Here is a 20,130-nt window from a genome sequence, read left to right on the forward strand (position 1 = left end):
ACACCCCCACCCCCTGCTTCATCGGCCCCTTTCCCATTGCTGAAGTCAACAGCCCTGCTGCCATCCGTCTCAAGCTCCCCTCCACACTCCGCCACATTCATCCCACCTTCCATGTGTCCTACATCAAGCCTTTCATGAGCCACCCCCCGTCCTGAAATGCTCCCCTCCCCCCCCACCTGCATGGCTCATCGATGGATCAGAGGCCTTCACGGTGCATTGACTGCTGGACGTTTGTTCCCGGGGCCGTGGCCTCCGGTACCTTGTGGACTGGGAAGGCTATGGTCCTGAGGAAAGGTGCTGGGTGCCCTGTAACATCCTGGACCACTCTCTCATCTGAACTGTCTATTATGTTTTTCCCCCTAGCCGTCATTCTGTGTTTTTTGTATTGCCATGTTCTCTTGTTTGTTTTCATGCCCCATGTGCTCCTGTTCCGGCCCCTGTGTCACTGATTACTCCTCCCTTCACCTGTTTCCCATTATTACCTGTACTGGCACCTATGTCTCATTGTGCCTCTCTGTTTATTGCTCAGTATATGTTAGTCCTGTGTTTTGCTAGATTGTGTCAGTGAGTTTTCCTGACCCTTTCCAGCATTCATATCTAAACTCTGTCCTCCTGAGTATCAACCCTGCCTGTTTCCTGACCCTAGTTTTGCCTGTTCATCTTGATTGTTCTGGTTTTTGACTTTGACGCTGACTTTGTTGTCCATCTGGATTTGTTACTCAATGAATATGTGTGCACAGGATTTGGTCTGCGATTGGGTCCCTGCTCCAGCATCTTGGCATTTCCATTCCTCTAGGACCGTGCCAGAATCAATTGATTATTGAAAGATCATTACTAAAGCCTTCACAAACTCTTCAGCAACCTCTTTCAGGTGACTTATATACTTTCAGACCTTTCAGCTTCCCAAAAACCTTCTCCCTATTAATGGCAGCTTCACACATTCTGCCCCTGACACTCTCAAACTTCTAGCATAGTGCTAATGTCTTCAACACTGAAGACTGATGCAAAATACTTATTCAGTTCATTCGCCACTTCCTTGTCCCCCATTACTACCTCTGTAGCATCATTCTTAGAGCAGGTCCACTATCTACTCTCCCCTCTCTTTTACACTTTATGCATTTGAAGAAACATTTGGTATCTTTAATATTATTGACTAGCTAACCTTCATATTCCATCTTTTCCATCTTAATGACTTGTTAGTTGCTTTCTGTTGGTTTTTAAAAGCTTCCCAATCCTCTAACATCCCTCTAGTTTTTGCTCTATTACACACCCTCTCTTTGGCTTTTACATTAGCTTTAACTTCTCTTGTTAGCAACGGTTTTGTCAACTTGCCTTTAAAATACTTTTTCCTCTTTGTGATTTGTATATCCTGCACCTTCTGGTTTGCATCCAGAAACTCCAGTGATTGCAGTGTTATTTTCAAATAAATTTTGGGCAGCTCCATTCTCATGCCTTTGTAGCTCCCTTTGCTCCACTGAAATGCCGATACATCTGACTTCAGCATTTTTTCAAATTTCAGGGTGATTTTGATCATATTATGATCACTTTCCCAAAGGGTTCTTTTCCCTTAAGCTCGCTAATCAACTGTGGTTCATTGCACAACACCCAATCCAAAACATTTGATTCCCTAGTGAGTTCAAACACAAACTGCTCTAAAAAGTCATCCCTTAAATATTCTAGAACTTCTTTCTAGTTGTCCTGCATATTGAATTCCCCCATGACTATTGTAACATTGCCCTTTTGGCATGCATTTTCTATCTCCTGATGTAATTTGTAGATCACATCCTTACTAGTATTTGGGGGTCTGTATATAACTCCTGTCAGGGTCTTTTCACCCTTGCAGTTCCCTAGCTCTCCCACAACCATCTGACCCTATGTCACCTCTTTCTAATGAATTGATTTCATTTTTACCAACAGTGCCATGCCTGCCCAACATACCTGCCTGTCCTTTTGAGACAATATGTATCCTTGGATGTTAAGCTCCCAGCTATAATCTTTCAGCTGCAATTTAGTGATGCCTACGTTGTCATACGTGCCAATCTGTAACTGCGCTGCAAGATCATTTATCTTATTCCGTACACTGCACACATTCAAACACAACATCTTCAGTCTTGTATTCACCCTTTTTGATTTCGTCTACCTTTTACATTGCAACTCTTCTTGTTGACTGCAATTTTGCCCTATCAATAGTGTCTCCTTGCTAGGAGTTTCACTACGCACTGCCTCTCTCTGTAAACCAACTACCCCACCCTCAGCACTATCACTCCAGTTCCCATCCCCTTGCCAAATTAGTTTAAACCCTCCCGAGCAGCTCTAGCAAACCTACCCACAAGGATATTGGTCCCCATCAGGTACAGTTGACACCTGACCCTTTTGTGCAGGTTATTACTTCCTCAGAAGAGGTCCCAAAGATCTATGAATCTGAACCCCCCACTCCCATTCCCTGCACCAGTTTGTCAGCTGCGCATTCATCTGCCAATTTTTTCTGTTCTTATCCTCACTGGCACATGGCATAGGCAGCAATGCAGAGCTTACTACCTCAAAGGTCCTGTTTTTCAGCTTTCTAGCTAGCTCCCTGAAATCTTTCTTCAAGACCTCCTCACCTTTTCTACCTATGTCATTAGTGCCAATATGTACCAAAACTTCTGTCTGCTCACTCTCCCCCTTTAGAATACCATGGACATCTCAGACCTTGGCACCTGAGATACAATATACCATACAGGTGTCTCTATCATGCCCACAGAATCTCATCTCTGTTTCCTATCACCACTGCAGTGTTCTTCACCTCTCCTCTTCTGAGTCACAGCAACGTACTCAGTGCCAGAGACCCAATCACTGTGGCTCCCCCACTTGTAGGACAACCCTCTCAACAGTATCTAAAGTGGTATACTTATTAATGAGGAGAATGGCCACAGGGATGCTCTTCCCTTCCTTCCTGACAGTCACACAGTTATCTGTTACCTTAGGGTGACAACCTCCTTGTAGCTACTATCTATTACCTCATCCTTCTGTATGAGCCAAACATATATAATATTATTTTTATTTATTTATTTTTAAAAATTTATTTATTTATTTATTTATTTATTTATTTTGGGAATGTGGGCTTTGCAGGCTGAGCCAACATTCAGTTGCCCTTGGGAAGGTGGTGGTGAGCTGCTGCCTTGAGCAGCTGCTGTCTATGACAGATGGGTATGCCCACAATGTTATTAGGGAGAGTTTTCCAGGATTTTGACTGAGCTAGTGGCAGTGAAGGAACAGGGATATATTTCCAAGTTTGGCTTGGAGGCCAACTTCAAGCTGGTAGTGTTCCCACTCCTTTGCTGGCCTTTTCTTTCTAGCTGGCAGAAGTTCAGTTTGGACGTCCTATCTGAGGACTGTTGGTGAGCTGTTGTGGTGCATGTTGTAAACAGTACAAACTGCTGCTACTATTTGTTGGTGGTGGAATGAGCAAATGGTTGTGGTGCTAATCAAGTGGGCTGTGATGTTCTCTATGTTCAAGGCAAGGTAAGTTGAGTTTCTTGTCATGTGCTCACGTGTGGTGAGGTTCAGCTCCAATGTAGAACTTGCAGCAGCAGCATCACAGGCAAGTAGATGCAGACAATGTACAGAATATAAATCAAACAGAAATTATATAAGTTGTAGAAGACTGTGAAGCATGAGAAAAAGGCAAGATATTAGTGCAAAAAAAACACCATCAGTGACAAGGCCATCAGTGCAAGAGGTGATCTGTAGTGTTTTATTGTTAAGCTTCTTGAATGTTGTTGAAGCTGCACTTATTCAGGCAGGTGATACTATTTTCCTGACATTCAGTTCAAACATTCTAGAAGTTATGTTTATGTACTTGATCATATTTCTATATTTATGAAAATTTGATTCATAAATAAGTAATTTTTATCACTGAAACAAATGGATGAATGCTATTTGTCTGGGCAATTATATTTACTGGAAATGACAGCAAGGCATAAAACATTAAGCACAGAGCTTTGGAGGCGTGTTTTTTAAGGAAGTTTCTGATGTAAGATGATCAGATAGTAAATAACAGTGGTTTCAAAATGTTTCACCAGAAGTTACTTGTGAGAAGGAAATATGGCTGTACTAATATCGCTCTACCTTCCAATTTTATTCTTCACAATGATTACTGCAGAGGGCCCAGGTAGGAAACATTTTCCTATGAACTTCTTCAAATTTTAAATAATACTTTTATACTAAACATTTTATTGCAATATGTGCTTGTTCCTCTTCTTGTCCTTTTCTTGAATGTAAATTAGTCTAAAATGAACTGACACATGCAGTGTATCTTTGGCATTGCATTTTACAAGCTCTTTTCCTACTCTAGACCCTTCTGTGCCTCTGTGCCTCTGCCTCATTTTCTCACAATTCAGTGGTACATTTGGGTCATGTTTATATATTAGCAGGAAATGTTAAAAATGAAATCTATCCTTTCAAAGCATTGTCAACTGTGATTTTTATTAAAGAATAGAACTTTCCAATCTTTTCCTTGGCAAAATGCCGAATCTATATTTTTATGATTCCCTAATTGATGCAATTAACGTCTAAACAACATCTCAGACTATATATTTCAATCCTTCTGGTCTTTAAGCTGCAAATAAGTGAATTAATTAAAATGTGAATAAATAGCCAAATGCGGCTATACTAATAGGAAAACAGTTAATCAAGTAGGTGAAAAATTATGTTAATATCTAAGGCTTCTTTTTCAAATATTTGTAATTTCCAAGCTGGGACACAATACTGTTGGCTTAGAAAGTATTACAATATTAAAATAACTTATTAAAATGAAACCAAAACTACATTAGAACATTTGAATATACAAAAATAATAAAAAAGACCTTAACATTGCATTTGCCTCAACAACTCTTCCAAAAATTTTGAAGAGCAAAAACAGAAACTGGAAAAATAAAATTAAAAATTTAAAATGCTGGGAACTGTTCAGCTTGGCAAGCCGTATCTGTGGATTTGAGAAGTGAATAACAGAATTAAAGTTTTGGATCAATCATGTTTCTGAAATACTGTACCTCAGATGATCAGCTCAGCAGTTTCAATACTGATAACTTGCAAAATTTGTTAATGCTTAAAATTGAATAATTGTTAATAGAAGACAGAGCCAGCAAAAAAATTCTTAAACACAAGAGATTCTACAGTTGCTGGAAATCCAGAGTAACACACACAAAATGCTGGAGGAACTCAGCAGGTCAGGCAGCTTCTAAGGAAAGGAATAAAGAGTCGACTTTTAGGCTGTGACCCTTTATCAGAGTTAAGACATGCACTTTCAAAAACTTAACTTGTTTTTCTTCTAATAATTAAACAAACTTTTCATCACTTACGATCTGTTTAGAAATTGACGTTAAAGTCACTGTGGTTTATGCACTCTGGTTTAAAAAAAATGCATAATCTGTGAATTGTTTCTCTTTGCTTCTTTTTGAAAAGAATCTAGAACATAGAAAATGATAGCACAGTGAAGACCCTTTGGCCCACAATGTTGTGCTGAATTTTTAATCTATCCTAAGATCAGCCTAACTCTTCCCTCCTATATAGTCCTTGTGATTCTTGAACTCAATCCCAGACTCATCAAGGCCAGCACACCACACACCATCTTAACAAACTATCAACTTGTATGGCAACTTTAAAGGATCTGTGGTTGTGGACCCCAAGATCTTTCCATTCCTACACATTGCTAAGAATCCTGCTCACCCAGTGCTCTGCCTTCAAATTCAGTCTCCAACGTTCACCATTTCACACATTTTCGGCCACTTCTCAGCCCAGCTTTGCATCCTATTAATGTCCTATTTTAATCTACTGCAATCTTTTGCGAAATCTACTACACCATCAACTTTCGTGTTATCTGCAAACTTGCACTCCACCCTTCCACTTCTTCCAAATCATTTTTAAAACTCACGAAGAGCAGGTGTCCCAGTACAGATCCATATAGAATAGCACCTCCTGACTTTGAGGTGTCGAGCCAGGAAAACACTATCGACACAGAAATAGAACAGCTTCTATACCACCTTTATCAGACTCTTGAAATAACCTCCTGTATGTTAATAATGAACCCCTAACTTCACAATCTCCTTAATCACAGCCCTTGCACTTAAAAGTCAATCTGCATTGCACTTACTCATATTTGTTACACTATATCTAACATTCTTTTACTGTTTGCTCTTGTTCTGCCTCAATGTACTTGCGTTTTAAAGTAATGTGCATGGATGGCATGCAAAGCTAAATTGTTCACTGGGTCTCAGTACATGTGACAAAAATTAATAACAATACCAATTACAGTTGCAATCATTAAAGGAAAAAAAGCTTCTGATTACTATTGGGCATATATGATGTCACATCTTAAAGCAGGTATTATGGCAAAAATTTGACCATGATAGTGAAAAGAAAGATCATGGAAAGTTAGATCATAGAAAGTTGCAGTCACCAAAATGCTGGAGATGATGGGTCCTCCTTCATCCCCATTCTGATGAAGGCCCGAAACATTAATGCTGCTGCTTTTCCCTCAGAGGCTGTCTGACTTGATGAGTATTTCCAGCACTTATTGAATGTATTTTAGATTTGCAGTATCTGCGGTATTTTGGCTTTCATAGTTTCCTTTGATATGAAATGCAAGTAAGGAGATACTTGCCACAAGACTAATATTTTCATAGGAAGGTTGCAGAGGAGAATGATACTCAGGAAGACACTGAAGCCAATGAAAAGATGTTGTATTGCAATGTTTGCCGCAGAGCAAAATATCACAGATTAAGCTGGCCAAAATAAACATTAAGCCATGACTAAAAATAGGGGAGACCAATTTGCAAACCCAATGATCTTGGAGACTTTGTACTGAAGAAAACTATCGTATTGTTGGTTAGCGAACATGTGTTAAAGCCTTTTGCTGAAAGTGTACAAATTAGCGTTAATCAAATGAAATAGAAGCTTTTGAAAATCATCAGCAGGTCAGGAAATATCTGGAAGAAGTTAAAGTTTCAGATCATTGACCTTTCATCAGATATCAGTTATGAAGAGTTCATTTGCCTGAAAGGTTTTTTTCCACCGTACACCTTTGTGGCAGATTTCAGAATAATAGCTACCTCCGAGGAAAGAATCACATGCTTGTCTGCTTTTATTGTTTATTGCCCCCTTTCCTATCTTTTTTTCAGTGTATGCTTGAGTTCTGAACCATTATTTGGAACTATATTTATATACTTATTTGAGACCAAAATTGTCCGAACCTTCTCAGTCAGCAGTGAGGAAAATGTGTGAAAGACTACCTTGAAACGTATCTTATTTTATTACTGGGAATGTATCTAATTGTGAGGTCAGGATGGGAATGTTTTGAGTGCGTGAGTGTGAGGTAGGAAGTAAATGTTCGATAGTTTTCATGACCAATAGAGATGGTCAGCAATGGGATATAGAGTAACATGGGGGACTTCCACTGCAGCTATTTGAAATAAGATTGCATGATGCACTGACTGACTTGACTGTATGTTAAATCTTCTGTTCTGGTGACACCCTCATATCCAGCTTAAGCATTATTTCCTCTCATTATCGCCTGTACATGGACCTGAATATGTCACTTGTCACTGCTTATTCCCAAGGCACTCTCATCTGCTCACCTCATCTACCATGGCATTCCAGCAAATGCCACAATATTGGAGAATCTGAATATGTGGTAGTCCATCATGAAGATATCAGACTCTACTCAGAGGCTTCCCACAGTTGATAAAGGCAAAGAGCATTGAGAGATGCAAGTGTGATTTAATCTGTACTAGCTAGCTTCATGAAATCAAAATCAGAACACAAAATGATAAATACCCTGTGATTCTGATTAATTATGACCTGGAGTTCAATGTACAACACACAAAGTTACATTGCAGGATCCAATGTAACGATTCTCAACACTAAGTTCTTACAGGGAACCAGCTTTGTCCTGTGGCACCTCATCAGTGATCACATGATGATCCTCATCCTCTCTATCTATCTTTAAATTAAGAAAACATTTATATCAAAGTATTATTGGTCTCTTCATTTTTGTACTGACTATATTTTTAATTGTGTAATTTTACAGATGGCTCTGTTGAGCAATTTCCACGCTCCAAACTGGCAAAAAAAGGAGAATCAGTTACAATAAAGTGTAAAATTACAGTTAGGAATGGAAAGGTAGTGGGTACTCACTTTAAAAAGAATCCTCTATCGCCGGAGGATCTGTGTTATTTCAATGGAGCAAATGAAATTGCACACATTGCAGTATCATACCAGGGTCGACTCAAGTGTAATAAGACAATCGAAGATGAAGAAAGTGTCACCATTCAGTTCAGAAATCTCCAGATAAATGATACTAGTTTTTATTATTGTACCACTGGGATCAAAGAGGCCAAACTTTCTGACTTCCATGGAAGAGGAACCGTTCTTATTGTATCAGGTATACTTTATGCATGAAATTTTCTTCCATTATTATAGGCCAAAATAAAATTGCTGATAAAATGCTATGTATATATACAAATTACATATGTATTTGCTCAGATGTCACTTTGTCTCCAGTTATTTTCAATGCACTGATATCCCAAGCAAAATTTTCTTTGCTTCTAATGATCTTTCTGTAAGAAAATCAGCAGTTTGTTAGTCAAAATTCTTTTCACTGTTCCAAGAAATGAAGTTGAAGTAATTGCATTTTAAGTGCTATACTCAGTCTTGCCCTTCATAACAATTCATAACAAAATTCTGTCAAGAACATAGTCGAATTTCCAAGTGGAAGCAAAGATCTTATTGCCATTACATAAAACATTCATTTTAAAATGTTACTATAATAACATTAGACATGCCAGAGGAAACGGCTGAATACCCTGTACTGTATTGCCCTCTATTTGGATGAAAGGGCACTGATTTAAATGTAGATTTGAAATTTAAAAAAAATCATTAGGAGTCAATTAACAATAACTTTAATTCTTGGTAGCCAGTAGGATTATTTCATGTTATTGTGGTCTATTCTAGTCGAGCATGACACCAACAAATTTGTTTGTCAATTATGGAAAAGATGTGCTTTTGCTATTCATTAAGATTTTAATTCTAAGGAATAATTATTTTCTTTGGAAGCCTACAGTATAAAAAATAATGCAACATGTAGCAATGTTCATAAGTGATATATTAATATTTTAAACAGAAATCTGGTCCATAGTTGTGCTAGCATTAAGTGAAAAGGTTTTGGGTTTAACACCTATTTCAGGTAGAGTTTAACAGATAAAGGCTGAGTTTTATATAAACCCAAAATGCTGGGGGATCTCAGCAAGTCAGGCAGCACCTATTGAGAATAAAGAGTTGAAATTTTGTACTGAGAAGCTTCATCAGTTTATGCAGCTGTTTGATTTTTTTTTCTTTACTCAAAACTTCCAGCTTTGCAAAACCTCTTGTGTATATCAGTCTTCGATAATGTATTGTTGAGAGAAAATGTCTTTCAAGTGAAGTGCTAAATTGTTGCTGGTTCTGCCCACTAAGATGGATATGTCTCATAAATGGTTCATGCCACTATTTGACCAATATTATCCATAAACCAATATTCATACAAGAAATCAACATGTTATCTGGTGCTGTCTTTCATTGCTGTGTTTGATAAGCTGCACAGCTTTCAGTAGTGATCATATTTCACTGAGGAAATTTCTCATCATTTTTCACTTACGAAAATTACAGATTTTCACTGATATTCTTTCAGAACAACCACCCACAGTTTGTTTCTTCTGATGCAGGAACAAGTAAGCTGATTTTTTTTCAAAAGGACACTTTACAAACTTTGTTTAAAACAAACACCATTTTCAATTTTGCCACTTCTGTTGGTAATCTGTTCGAGAATTCTATAATCCTTTTAGGAAAAGATGCCTGAATTTGCTCAGCTTTTTTGGCATCTTGAACTTTCAGCTTTTTGTTTCTTGCAATCCATAAGTCTGGATATGAATTTTCTCCTCATCCTGTTCAAAGATTCAAAGAATATTTATTATCAAATTAGGTAGACAGAATGTCCTGTAAGAATGTGAAATCCAAGGTAAATAATCTATATGTGTGGACGTGGCTCTCAGAACAGATTTTGACAATCTTTTTCTTCTGCGTTAGTTGTTTATTCAAATGATAACTTTTATATAAGACCATAAGAGATTGGAGCAGAATTGGCCCATCGGCCCGGCTCTGCCATGTCATCATGGCTGACCCAATTTTCTTCTCAGCCCCAAACTCCTGCCTTCTTCCTGTATCCCTTCATGTCCTGACAATCAAGAATCTATCAACCTCTGCCTTCGGATCTACCTAAAGACTTGGACTCCACAGCTGCCAGTGGCAAAGAGTTCAACAAATTCGCCATACTCTGACTAAAGAAATTTCTCCTCATCTCCGTTCTAAAAGGACACCCCTTTATTCTGAAGCTGTGTCCTCTGGTCTTAGACTTTCCCGCCATAGGAAACATTCTCTCCACATCCACTTTATCAAGGCCTTTTACCATTCAATGAGGTCACCTCTCATTCTTCTGAATTCTAGTGAATACTGCCCAGAGCCATCAAACGCTCTTCATATGACAAGCCATTCAATCCTGGAATCATTTTCATCAACCTCCTTTGAACCTTCTCTGGTTTCACCACATCCTTTCTCAGATAAGGGGCCCAAAACTGCTCTCGATACCCTAATTGAGGCATCATAGTGCTTAATAAAGTCTCAACATTACATTCTTGCTTTTATATTCTAATCCTCTTAAAATGAATGCTAATGTCACATTTTCCTTCCTTACCACAGACTCAACCTGCAAATTAACCTTTAGGGAATCATGCACAAGGACTCCCAAGTTCCTTTATGTCTCAGTTTTTATGTATTTTCTCTCCATTTAGAAAATAGTCTACCTCACTTTTATAAAAATGTATAGTATTTCTGTTTTTGTACAATTTTTAATCTATTCAATATACAGATACTGTATATAGTGTAATGAATAATTATTTATTATTATCCTTCTATATTATGTATTGCATTGAACTGCTGCTGCTAAGTTAACAAATTTCATGTCACATGCCAGTGATAATAAACCTGATTCTGAATATTTCATTTCTTCTATCAAAGTGCATAACCATTCATTTCCTAACACTGTATTCAAATTGCCATTCCTTTGCCCATTCTCCTAATCTGTCCAAGTCCTTCTGTAGCCTATCTACTTGCTCAAAACTACCTGCTCCTCCAACTATCTTCATTTCACCTGTAAACTTTGCAACAAAGTCATTAATTCCATCATCCAAATCATTGATATATAGCGTAAAAAGAATTGGTCCCAGCACAGACCCCTGTGGAACACCTAGTCACCAGCAGTCAACTAGAAAAGGCTCCCTTTCTTCCCACTCTTTCCCTCCTGCCAATGAGCACTGCTTTATCCATGCTAGAATCTTTCCTGTAATACCATGGGCTCATAGCTTGTTAAGTAGCATCATGTGCAGGATATTGTCAAAGCCCTTCTGAAAATCCAAGTGCACAGCATTGACCAATCTCCCCTTTGCCTATCCTAGATTAGTCAGGCAGGAATTTCCCTTGAGGAAACCATGCTGACTACAGCCTATTTTATCATGTGCCTCCAAGTACCCTGAGACCTCATCCTTAATAATCAACTCCAACATCTTCCCTACCACTGAGGTCAGACTAACTGGCGTATAGTTTCCTTTCTTCTGCCTCTCTCTCTTCTTGAAGAGTGGGGTGACATTTGCAATTTTCTACTCTTCCAGAACCATTCCAGAAACTAGTTATTCTTGAAAGATCATTACAAATGCCTTCACAATCTCTTCACCCACCTCTTTCAGAACCCTGGGATGTACACCATCTGGTCCAGGTGACTTATTTACCTTCAGTCCTATGTTTCCTGAGAACCTTCTCTCTAGTTATGGTAACTTCACACACTTCATGCCCCCTAATATCTGGGACTTCCACCATACTGTTAATATCTTCCACAGTGAAGACTGATGCAAAATACTTACTCAGTTCGTCTGCAATTTTGTTGTCCCCGTTACTACATCTCCAGCATTATTTTCCAGTGGTCCGTTATCTCTTTTACACTACATGTATCTGAAGAAACATAAGAAACATGATATCCTCTTTAATATTGTTGGCTAGCTTACTTTTGTATTCTATCTTTTCCTTAATGACTTTTTTAGTTGTCTTCTGTTGGTTTTTAAATGTTTCCCACTTTTTTTTGCTCTGTTATATGCCCTTTCTTTGGCTTTTATGTTGGCTTTGACTTGTTCACCACAGTTGTTATCTTTCCTTTGGAATAGTTTTTCCTCTTTGGGATGTATATATCCTATGCCTTCAAAATGGTTTCCAGGACTTCCAGCTATTGCTGCTCTGCGGTCATCCCTGTCAATGTTCTTTTACAATCAATTCTGGCCGGCTCCTCTCTCATGCGCCTCTAATTCCCTTCACTCCATTGTAATACTGATCCATCTGAGTTTAGTTTCTCCTTCTCAAAATTCAGGTGAATTCAATCATATTATGTTCACTTCCCCCAAATGGTTCTTTTACCTAAAGCCTGCTAATCAATTCTGGTCCATTATACAACACCCAATCCAGAACAGCTGATGCCCCTCGTGGGCTGAACCCTGAGCTGCTTTAAAAAGCCATTTTGTAGGGCCTCTAGAAATTCCCCCTCCAGGAATCAAGCACCAACCTGATTTTCCCAATCTACCTGCATAATGAAATCCCCCATGACTATTGTAACATTGCCCTTCTGGCATGTATTTTCTATCTCTCATAATTTATAGACCACATCCTTACTAATGTTTGGGGGTCTGTATACAACTCCCATCAAGGTCTTCTTACCCTTGTGGTTCCTTAGCTCTATCCACAATGAATCAACACCCTCTGACCTTATGTCACCTCTTTCAAATGATTTGATTTCATTTTTTCACCAGCAGAGCATCGCCGCACCCCTCTGCCTTCCTGCCTGTCCTATCAATACAATGTGTAGCCTTGGACATTAAGCTCCCAGCTGTAATCTTTTTAGCCATGATTCAGTGATGCCTACAACAGCATACCTTCTAATCTACAACTCTGCTGCAATTTCATCTACCTTATTCCTTGTACTGTGTGCATTCAAATATAATACCTTCAGCACTGTATTTACCCTTTTTGATTTTGTCCAACTTTTACGTTGCATCTCCTCCTGTGGACTACAAGTTTGCCCTATCAAGTGCCTCTCCTCACTACACATTGCCTCTGTTTATAAACTACCTCAACTTCAGCACTATTATCCGCCTTTCCTACGATACCTCTTGCATTGAAATATACGCAGCTCAGGACACTAGTCGCACAATGCTCAACCTTTTGATTTTCTAACTTTGTCTGATGTTCTACTAACATCTGCCTCCATATTGTCATCTGGAACCCCATTTTCACCTTGTTATGCTTTGACTTAACCTCCTCAGACCTCATCAGTTTATTGCATGATCATTAGCGCTTTGGCATTAGTCCCTCTGTCATTTACAAACCTTACTAATAGTAAGCCAATTTTCAATTCAATTTTGACCAGTTATAAGTACGGTAACCCAGAACCAGGAATTTGCAACAGACTAGCTTTCATATTGTTTTCTTCCTAAAAATACTCATTAAGCTCACTCTGATTTGTAGCTAAATGGTAAAATTAAAATATAAATATGTGCATATTTTATCTTATCTTCCCAGAGCCTGACCACCAAACCTGTGCAGCAAATTGTGTTGAAAAAAATGTCTGCAAAGTAGTTTACTTGAAGGATCCAGTAATGATCACAGTGATTATACTTGTAGCTGTTTTCATGATTTGTGGACTAGTTCTGTTAATACTCTACGTAAGTTCCTCTGTTTCAAATATTTATAATGCTGTATAATGTCAAAGGTTATAGAGTAAAGTAAGATTATTAATCTGATTGAAGAAATAGTGAGAGGGGAACAGATGTACTTAAGGATGCATTCATTTGAAAATTGCTGCGTACAGCCTTGCTAAAGGTATACTCTACAAGCTTTCATCAAGGGTTTCTACTTTAGTCATCTAACATACAGCATATTTTAGTACAGATGTAAAATGGTTTAATTATTCCTAGTCAAAACCAAAAACGTAAACACTTGTTTGTTTATATAATTGCATGAGTGAAATGAAACATTGAGTAATGCATGCCATTTCACCAGAAACATACTCAGGCGAAGGTCCTGTCTCTCACACACAGGCATGAACTCTAGTATAACTTGTAGAGCTAGTTATCAGGATCCTACTCAGGGAATTGAACTTTGAAATCAAACTAAAGAGATGGACTCGACAATCACATTGGGGTGATTGACGTGAGGACCAAACTGAGGAGATAGACTGGGATCACATTTGGGAGATGAACTATGGGATCGTACAAAGGAGATGGACCCTGGGATCACATGGGGCAATTGGCTCTGGGACCATTCTGAGGAGATGCACTTTGGGATCATACGATAGAGCTGAACATTGAGATCACATTGGGGAGATGGGCTCTGGGACCATAGTGGGGAAATGGACTCCAGAATCACAAGGTTCCTTCACTATAAACTCCTAAACCTGGACTGAGCAAGGCAAGGTGAAGGGGAACATCACCTGCAGCTTTCCTTCCAAATTACAGTCCAACCTGGTTTGGAAACATATTCCTATTCGTGCATCATTTAGAAACATAGAAACATAGAAAATAGGTGCAGGAGTAGGCCATTCGGCCCTTCGAGCCTGCACCGCCATTTATTATGATCATGGCTGATCATCCAACTCAGAACACCGCCCCAGCCTTCCCTCCATACCCCCTGATCCCCGTAGCCACAAGGGCCATATCTAACTCCCTCTTAAATATAGCCAATGAACTGGCCTCAACTGTTTCCTGTGGCAGAGAATTCCACAGATTCACCACTCTCTGTGTGAAGAAGTTTTTCCTAATCTCTGTCCTAAAAGGCTTCCCCTCTATCCTCAAACTGTGACCCCTCGTTCTGGACTTCCCCAACATCGGGAACAATCTTCCTACATCTAGCCTGTCCAATCCCTTAAGGATCTTATACGTTTCAATCAGATCCCCCCTCAATCTTCTAAATTCCAACGAGTACAAGCCCAGTTCATCCATTCTTTCTTCATATGAAAGTCCTGCCATCCCAGGAATCAATCTGGTGAACCTTCTCTGTACTCCCTCTATGGCAAGGATGTCTTTTCTCAGATTAGGGGACCAAAACTGCACACAATACTCCAGGTGTGGTCTCACCAAGGCCTTGTACAACTGCAGTAGTACCTCCCTGCTCCTGTACTCGAATCCTCTTGCTATAAATGCCAGCATACCATTTGCCTTTTTCACCGCCTGCTGTACCTGCATGCCCACTTTCAATGACTGGTGTATAATGACACCCGGGTCACGTTGCACCTCCCCTTTTCCTAATCGGCCACCATTCAGATAATAATCTGTTTTCCTATTTTTGCCACCAAAGTAGATAACTTCACATTTATCCACATTAAATTGCATCTGCCATGAATTTGCCCACTCACCCAACCTATCCAAGTCACCCTGCATCCTCTTAGCATCCTCCTCACAGCTAACACTGCCACCCAGCTTCGTGTCATCCGCAAACTTGGAGATGCTGCATTTAATTCCCTCATCCAAGTCATTAATATATATTGTAAACAACTGGGGTCCCAGCACTGAGCCTTGCGGTACCCCACTAGTCACTGCCTGCCATGCTGAAAAGGTCCCATTTATTCCCACTCTTTGCTTCCTGTCTGCTAACCATCTCTCCACCCACACCAATACCTTACCCCCAATACCGTGTGCTTTAAGTTTGCACACTAATCTCCTGTGTGGGACCTTGTCAAAAGACTTCTGAAAATCCAAATATACCACAACCACTGGTTCTCCCCTATCCACTCTACTAGTTACATCCTCAAAAAATTCTATGAGATTCGTCAGACATGATTTTCTGTGGTATAAACCACAGAACTTCCTTCCCAACAATATTGTGGAGTATCTTCCCATATTTCATGATTCAAGAAGCCAGCTCACACCGATTTAGCATGGATCTCTGATGATTATTACCCTTGCCAAAAATCAAGACATTTCCTGGGACTAACTTTACTGGGGGTATCAATAGACAGCAGGGCAGAGAATGGTTTAGCATTAGAGCAGAGGTAATATATCAGCTAATATTGATTCCAAGGAAAATATATTTTTAAGGTCTATTAAATATAATTGGGATATGCAAGGATAATCTTTATTCACCATATACATGTATTACATGTATTCTGAATTTGCTGTGGTGTGTTAGCACAACATGTAACAAAAACAACGTATGATAATTATAAAGAATTGCATGAAATTAAGTGAAAAATCTTAAGTTAAAAATTAAGACTGCATGAATTTAATGCATGTATGCATTTCTAAGTGACAATAAAAGAGGACTGTTCTCATAATCTAATTTCTCTTTTAAAATCTAAGCTGAGTGGAAAAAAAGCAAATTTAAAAATTGTTTTAACTTTCAGATAAGAAAACATTACCATTGGGATCAGTCACAACGTAAACGAGCTCCAAACTCAGTGTATGAAGACATGAATCTGGTGCGAACCCAAAGCATGGTACGATAATTTCAGCTACAATGGACTTTGAACATTTGATTCAGTTTTTCTGCGAGGGTCTAAATGCATCATCACAGTAAACCATGGCTTACTGGAATCTGTGAGAGTCTCCAATCTTTTTTTTACACAGTATTATTTGACAATGTAAGTATTTGAGTAAAATTTGGTTGATTTGTAGAAGGTAGTACTTATGATGACAGTGAATACATATGTTTAACGTAAAAATACTTTATAAATAGCACTCTGTTCCATTACAACATAAATGCACTCTGTATATATTTTTATTTTTTCATTAATAAAAAAAAATCATCATCTTTCCACCTTCATTTTTCATGAGTCTTTATAAGTTGTTTTAAGGCTGAAGAGGAAACTTGGAACTCTGTCAGTCATTGACCAATGTCACACAATGGTGTGAAAACCTTGTTTAAGTAGCACTTGATCTTCAATTACCTTTTTGAGAGGAAATTTGATAGAGATATACAAAATTATGAGGGGTAGAGATAGGTTAAATGCAAGCAGGCTTTTTCCACGGAGGTTGGGTAAGACTACAATCAGAGGTCATGGGTTAAGGGTGAAAGGTGAAAAGTTTAAGGGCAACATGAGGAAAACTTCACTAAGAATGTCGTGAGAGTGTGGACAGAGCTGCCAGCACAAGTGGTACATGTGAACTTGATTTCAATTTTTTTTAGAGAAGTTTGAAATGGTACATGGATGGCAGGGGTATGGTAGACTCCAGTCCCAATGCACGTCGATGTGAGTAAGCAGTTTAAATGGTTCAGCATGGACTAGATGGGCTGAAGGGCCCATTTCCTTGCTGTAGTTTTCTAAGACCCTATGTCTCAACCTCCTCTGTCCTTAACAGAAGGATCTTTAAATTGTGATAGAAAGAACAGTGAATGAAAGTAACAATTCCAATGTGTCAATGATTTTTTTTTGTTTTACTTATTCAGTCATGGAATACGGATGTTGCTGGCAACGTGTCTATTCCTAATTGCCTGTGAACTGAGGAGTTAAGTGTGGAACCAAATGTGGACTTAACCACTTAAGGTTAATAGTTCCCTATCCCTAACAAAAAGTTATGAACCAGATGGATTTTTCTAACAATTAAGTAGTACCATACTTACCATTTCTGAGTCTGGCTTACTAAAAAAATGAGGTATTTTTACTTTAAATTAGATTTCCCAATGTCGTGGTAGGATTTAAGCTCGTGTCTGGATCAGTGGCCTTCAAATGGTGGATAGTATTAAACACTGAGCCAATGTACCTATGTAACATTTACAAAATGCTGAAGGAACTTTGGCCTGGAATTGAAGAGAAAATAACTTCCAGACAACCATTGTGGTAAAGCAAGCAATCTTGGAAAATCCAAGGACAGTCCTGGAATAGGCTTCCCCAGCCAGAGGAAATGACATTGCTATGGTGGTCCAATCCCAAAGAAGAGAAGATCTACAGATGCTGCAAATCCAAGCAATAGACACAAAATGCTGGAGGAACTCAGCAGGCCAGACAGCATCTGTGGAAAAGAGTATGGTCGATGTTTTGGGCTGAGACACTTCAGCAGGACGGGAGGAAAAAAAGATGCCGAGTAGATTTAAAAGGTGGGGGGAGGGTAGGTAGAAACACAAGGTGATAGGTGAAACCAGGAGGGGGAAGTGGTGAAGTAAAGAGCTGGGAAGTTGATTGGTGAAAGAGATACAGGGCTGGAGAAGGGGGAATCTAATAGGAGAGGCAGAAGGCCATGGAAGAAAGAAGAGAGGGGAGGAGCACCAGAGGGATGTGATGGGTCTTTTAAATTTTCAAAACTAGACTTTATTTATGAATCATATACAATAAAGCTAATACAACCATTACATTCATGGTGTCATCAAACCAATATGTACTCCTACAAGTCACTGATGCTATATCTCCACTTTCAAAGTGTTTGAGCAACACACACAAAATGCTGGAGGAACTGTGCAAGCCCTTATGCTAGGTTCCCATTTGTTGACTATAGCTCAGCATTTAATGCCATCATTTCCACTGTCCTGATTGATAAGCTACAGAAACTAGGCCTTTGTACCCCCCTGTGCAATTGGATCTTAAGCTTCCGAACTGGAAGACCACAATCTGTGCGGATTGCTGACAATCAGCACTGGCGCACCTCAGGGTGCTTAGCCCACTGCTCTACTCTCTCTATACCCATGACTATGTGGCTAGGTATAGCTGAAGTACCATCTATAAACTTGCTGATGATACGACCAGTTTGGTAAAATCTCAGATGGAGATGAGACGGCGTACGGGAGCGAGATATACCAGCTACTTGAGTGGTGTCGCAACAGCAGCCTTGCACTCAACGCCAGTGATACCAAAGAGCTGATTGTGGACTTCAGGAAGTGTAAGATGAGGGAATATGAACACATTCTCATAGAGGGATCAGAAATGGAGAGAATCAGAAATTTCAAGTTCCTTAGTGTCAACATTTCAGTGGTTGCACAAAGCTTCAGTGTGTCTATCTGCACGCACCCCTGCAGCCTAGAATATGCCAGTCGGCAGCATTCTGACTACAAACATCTCTCTGTGCTGGAAGACCAACGTTATGGGCAGACTAAAGGGCATTTCTCACCAAGTTGATGATCTTCCAACAGGACTTGATGTCCGTTGGGGTGTGTGTGTGTGTTACCAGGAACATCCCATAGATCAGAGCGTCAGATCCTCTTGGCAAATGCATAGTCCACATTGAGCCATAATACAACTACATACCAATAAAGTCTTCCTCTATATTTGGATTATATCATCTATAGGAGTGAGTGTAGGGAATTTGCTTTGCACCGGGAGCAGGATTTACTGCTTTTCCCTGCTCCTTGCCCAAGGCCAACCGTACTGATGATGTTCAGCCTGGCTAATCAACCTCACACTAGTCCATACTGTGGGCTTTAAAGTTACACCAACAAAATAACAAAGCCAGATTTTGTGTTTTTTTATTATCCCAATTGTAACAGGAGTTAAAATAAATCACACAATAAATAACAGCAATCTTTCACACTGCCACAGAAGTAGATGTCAGAAAAGATGCAGTTTATTCAACTCTCACTACACCCTCTTTAGTGATAATTAGAAATACAATATTTTAGTCATCCTATTGATTATCCAAGACATAAAAATTAACTATTATAAATCCTGCTTCTTAATTCAAATTCCAATGTAATGTCATGGTAGCTTGACACTGATTTAGATTTTACTCACGGCTTTTTCACTTCTCGTATCAAACCTTTCAGGAGCCTGCCCTGCTGTCTGAAACGAATGCATGAAAAGTACCATCATAATTCTATTTTAAATTTGTGTAAAATCATGAGTTTATTGTCAAATCTCCAAGGAGCATCAATGATGAATATTTCTAATGAAACAAAACCAATTGTATAACAACAAGCATAGGAGCAGTTGAAGGTTTATAACAATTTTGAAGCTGAAATTGACTTTTGGTATCACACAGAGGTCACCATTCAAATGTATCTCACTATCTACAAATGTACCTTTCACTTCCCATTCTGATA

At 39.1% G+C, this 20,130-nt stretch overlaps 1 protein-coding gene across 3 annotated transcripts; it reads left to right on the forward strand.

The window, feature by feature from the left end:
- Window positions 1–3,520: 3,520 nt before the first annotated feature.
- Window positions 3,521–16,914, forward strand: LOC140187172 (uncharacterized). 3 transcript variants are annotated; one of them, XM_072242193.1, is made up of 5 exons: window positions 3,521–3,583; window positions 4,065–4,153; window positions 8,069–8,422; window positions 13,690–13,832; window positions 16,508–16,914. In XM_072242193.1, the coding sequence occupies exons 2-5, from the start codon at window positions 4,087–4,089 to the stop codon at window positions 16,607–16,609; spliced, it is 666 nt and encodes a 221-aa protein (XP_072098294.1). In that variant the 5' UTR covers window positions 3,521–3,583; window positions 4,065–4,086; the 3' UTR covers window positions 16,610–16,914. The 3 variants fall into 3 exon arrangements, with proteins under 3 accessions (XP_072098294.1, XP_072098296.1, XP_072098295.1); XM_072242195.1 differs by lacking the exon at window positions 3,521–3,583 and adding an exon at window positions 3,617–3,721; XM_072242194.1 differs by lacking the exon at window positions 3,521–3,583 and adding an exon at window positions 3,760–3,781.
- The last annotated feature ends 3,216 nt before the right edge of the window (window positions 16,915–20,130 follow it).

This window comes from Mobula birostris, chromosome 24 (assembly GCF_030028105.1).
Source record: "Mobula birostris isolate sMobBir1 chromosome 24, sMobBir1.hap1, whole genome shotgun sequence".
Classification (NCBI taxonomy): Eukaryota; Metazoa; Chordata; class Chondrichthyes; order Myliobatiformes; family Myliobatidae; genus Mobula; species Mobula birostris.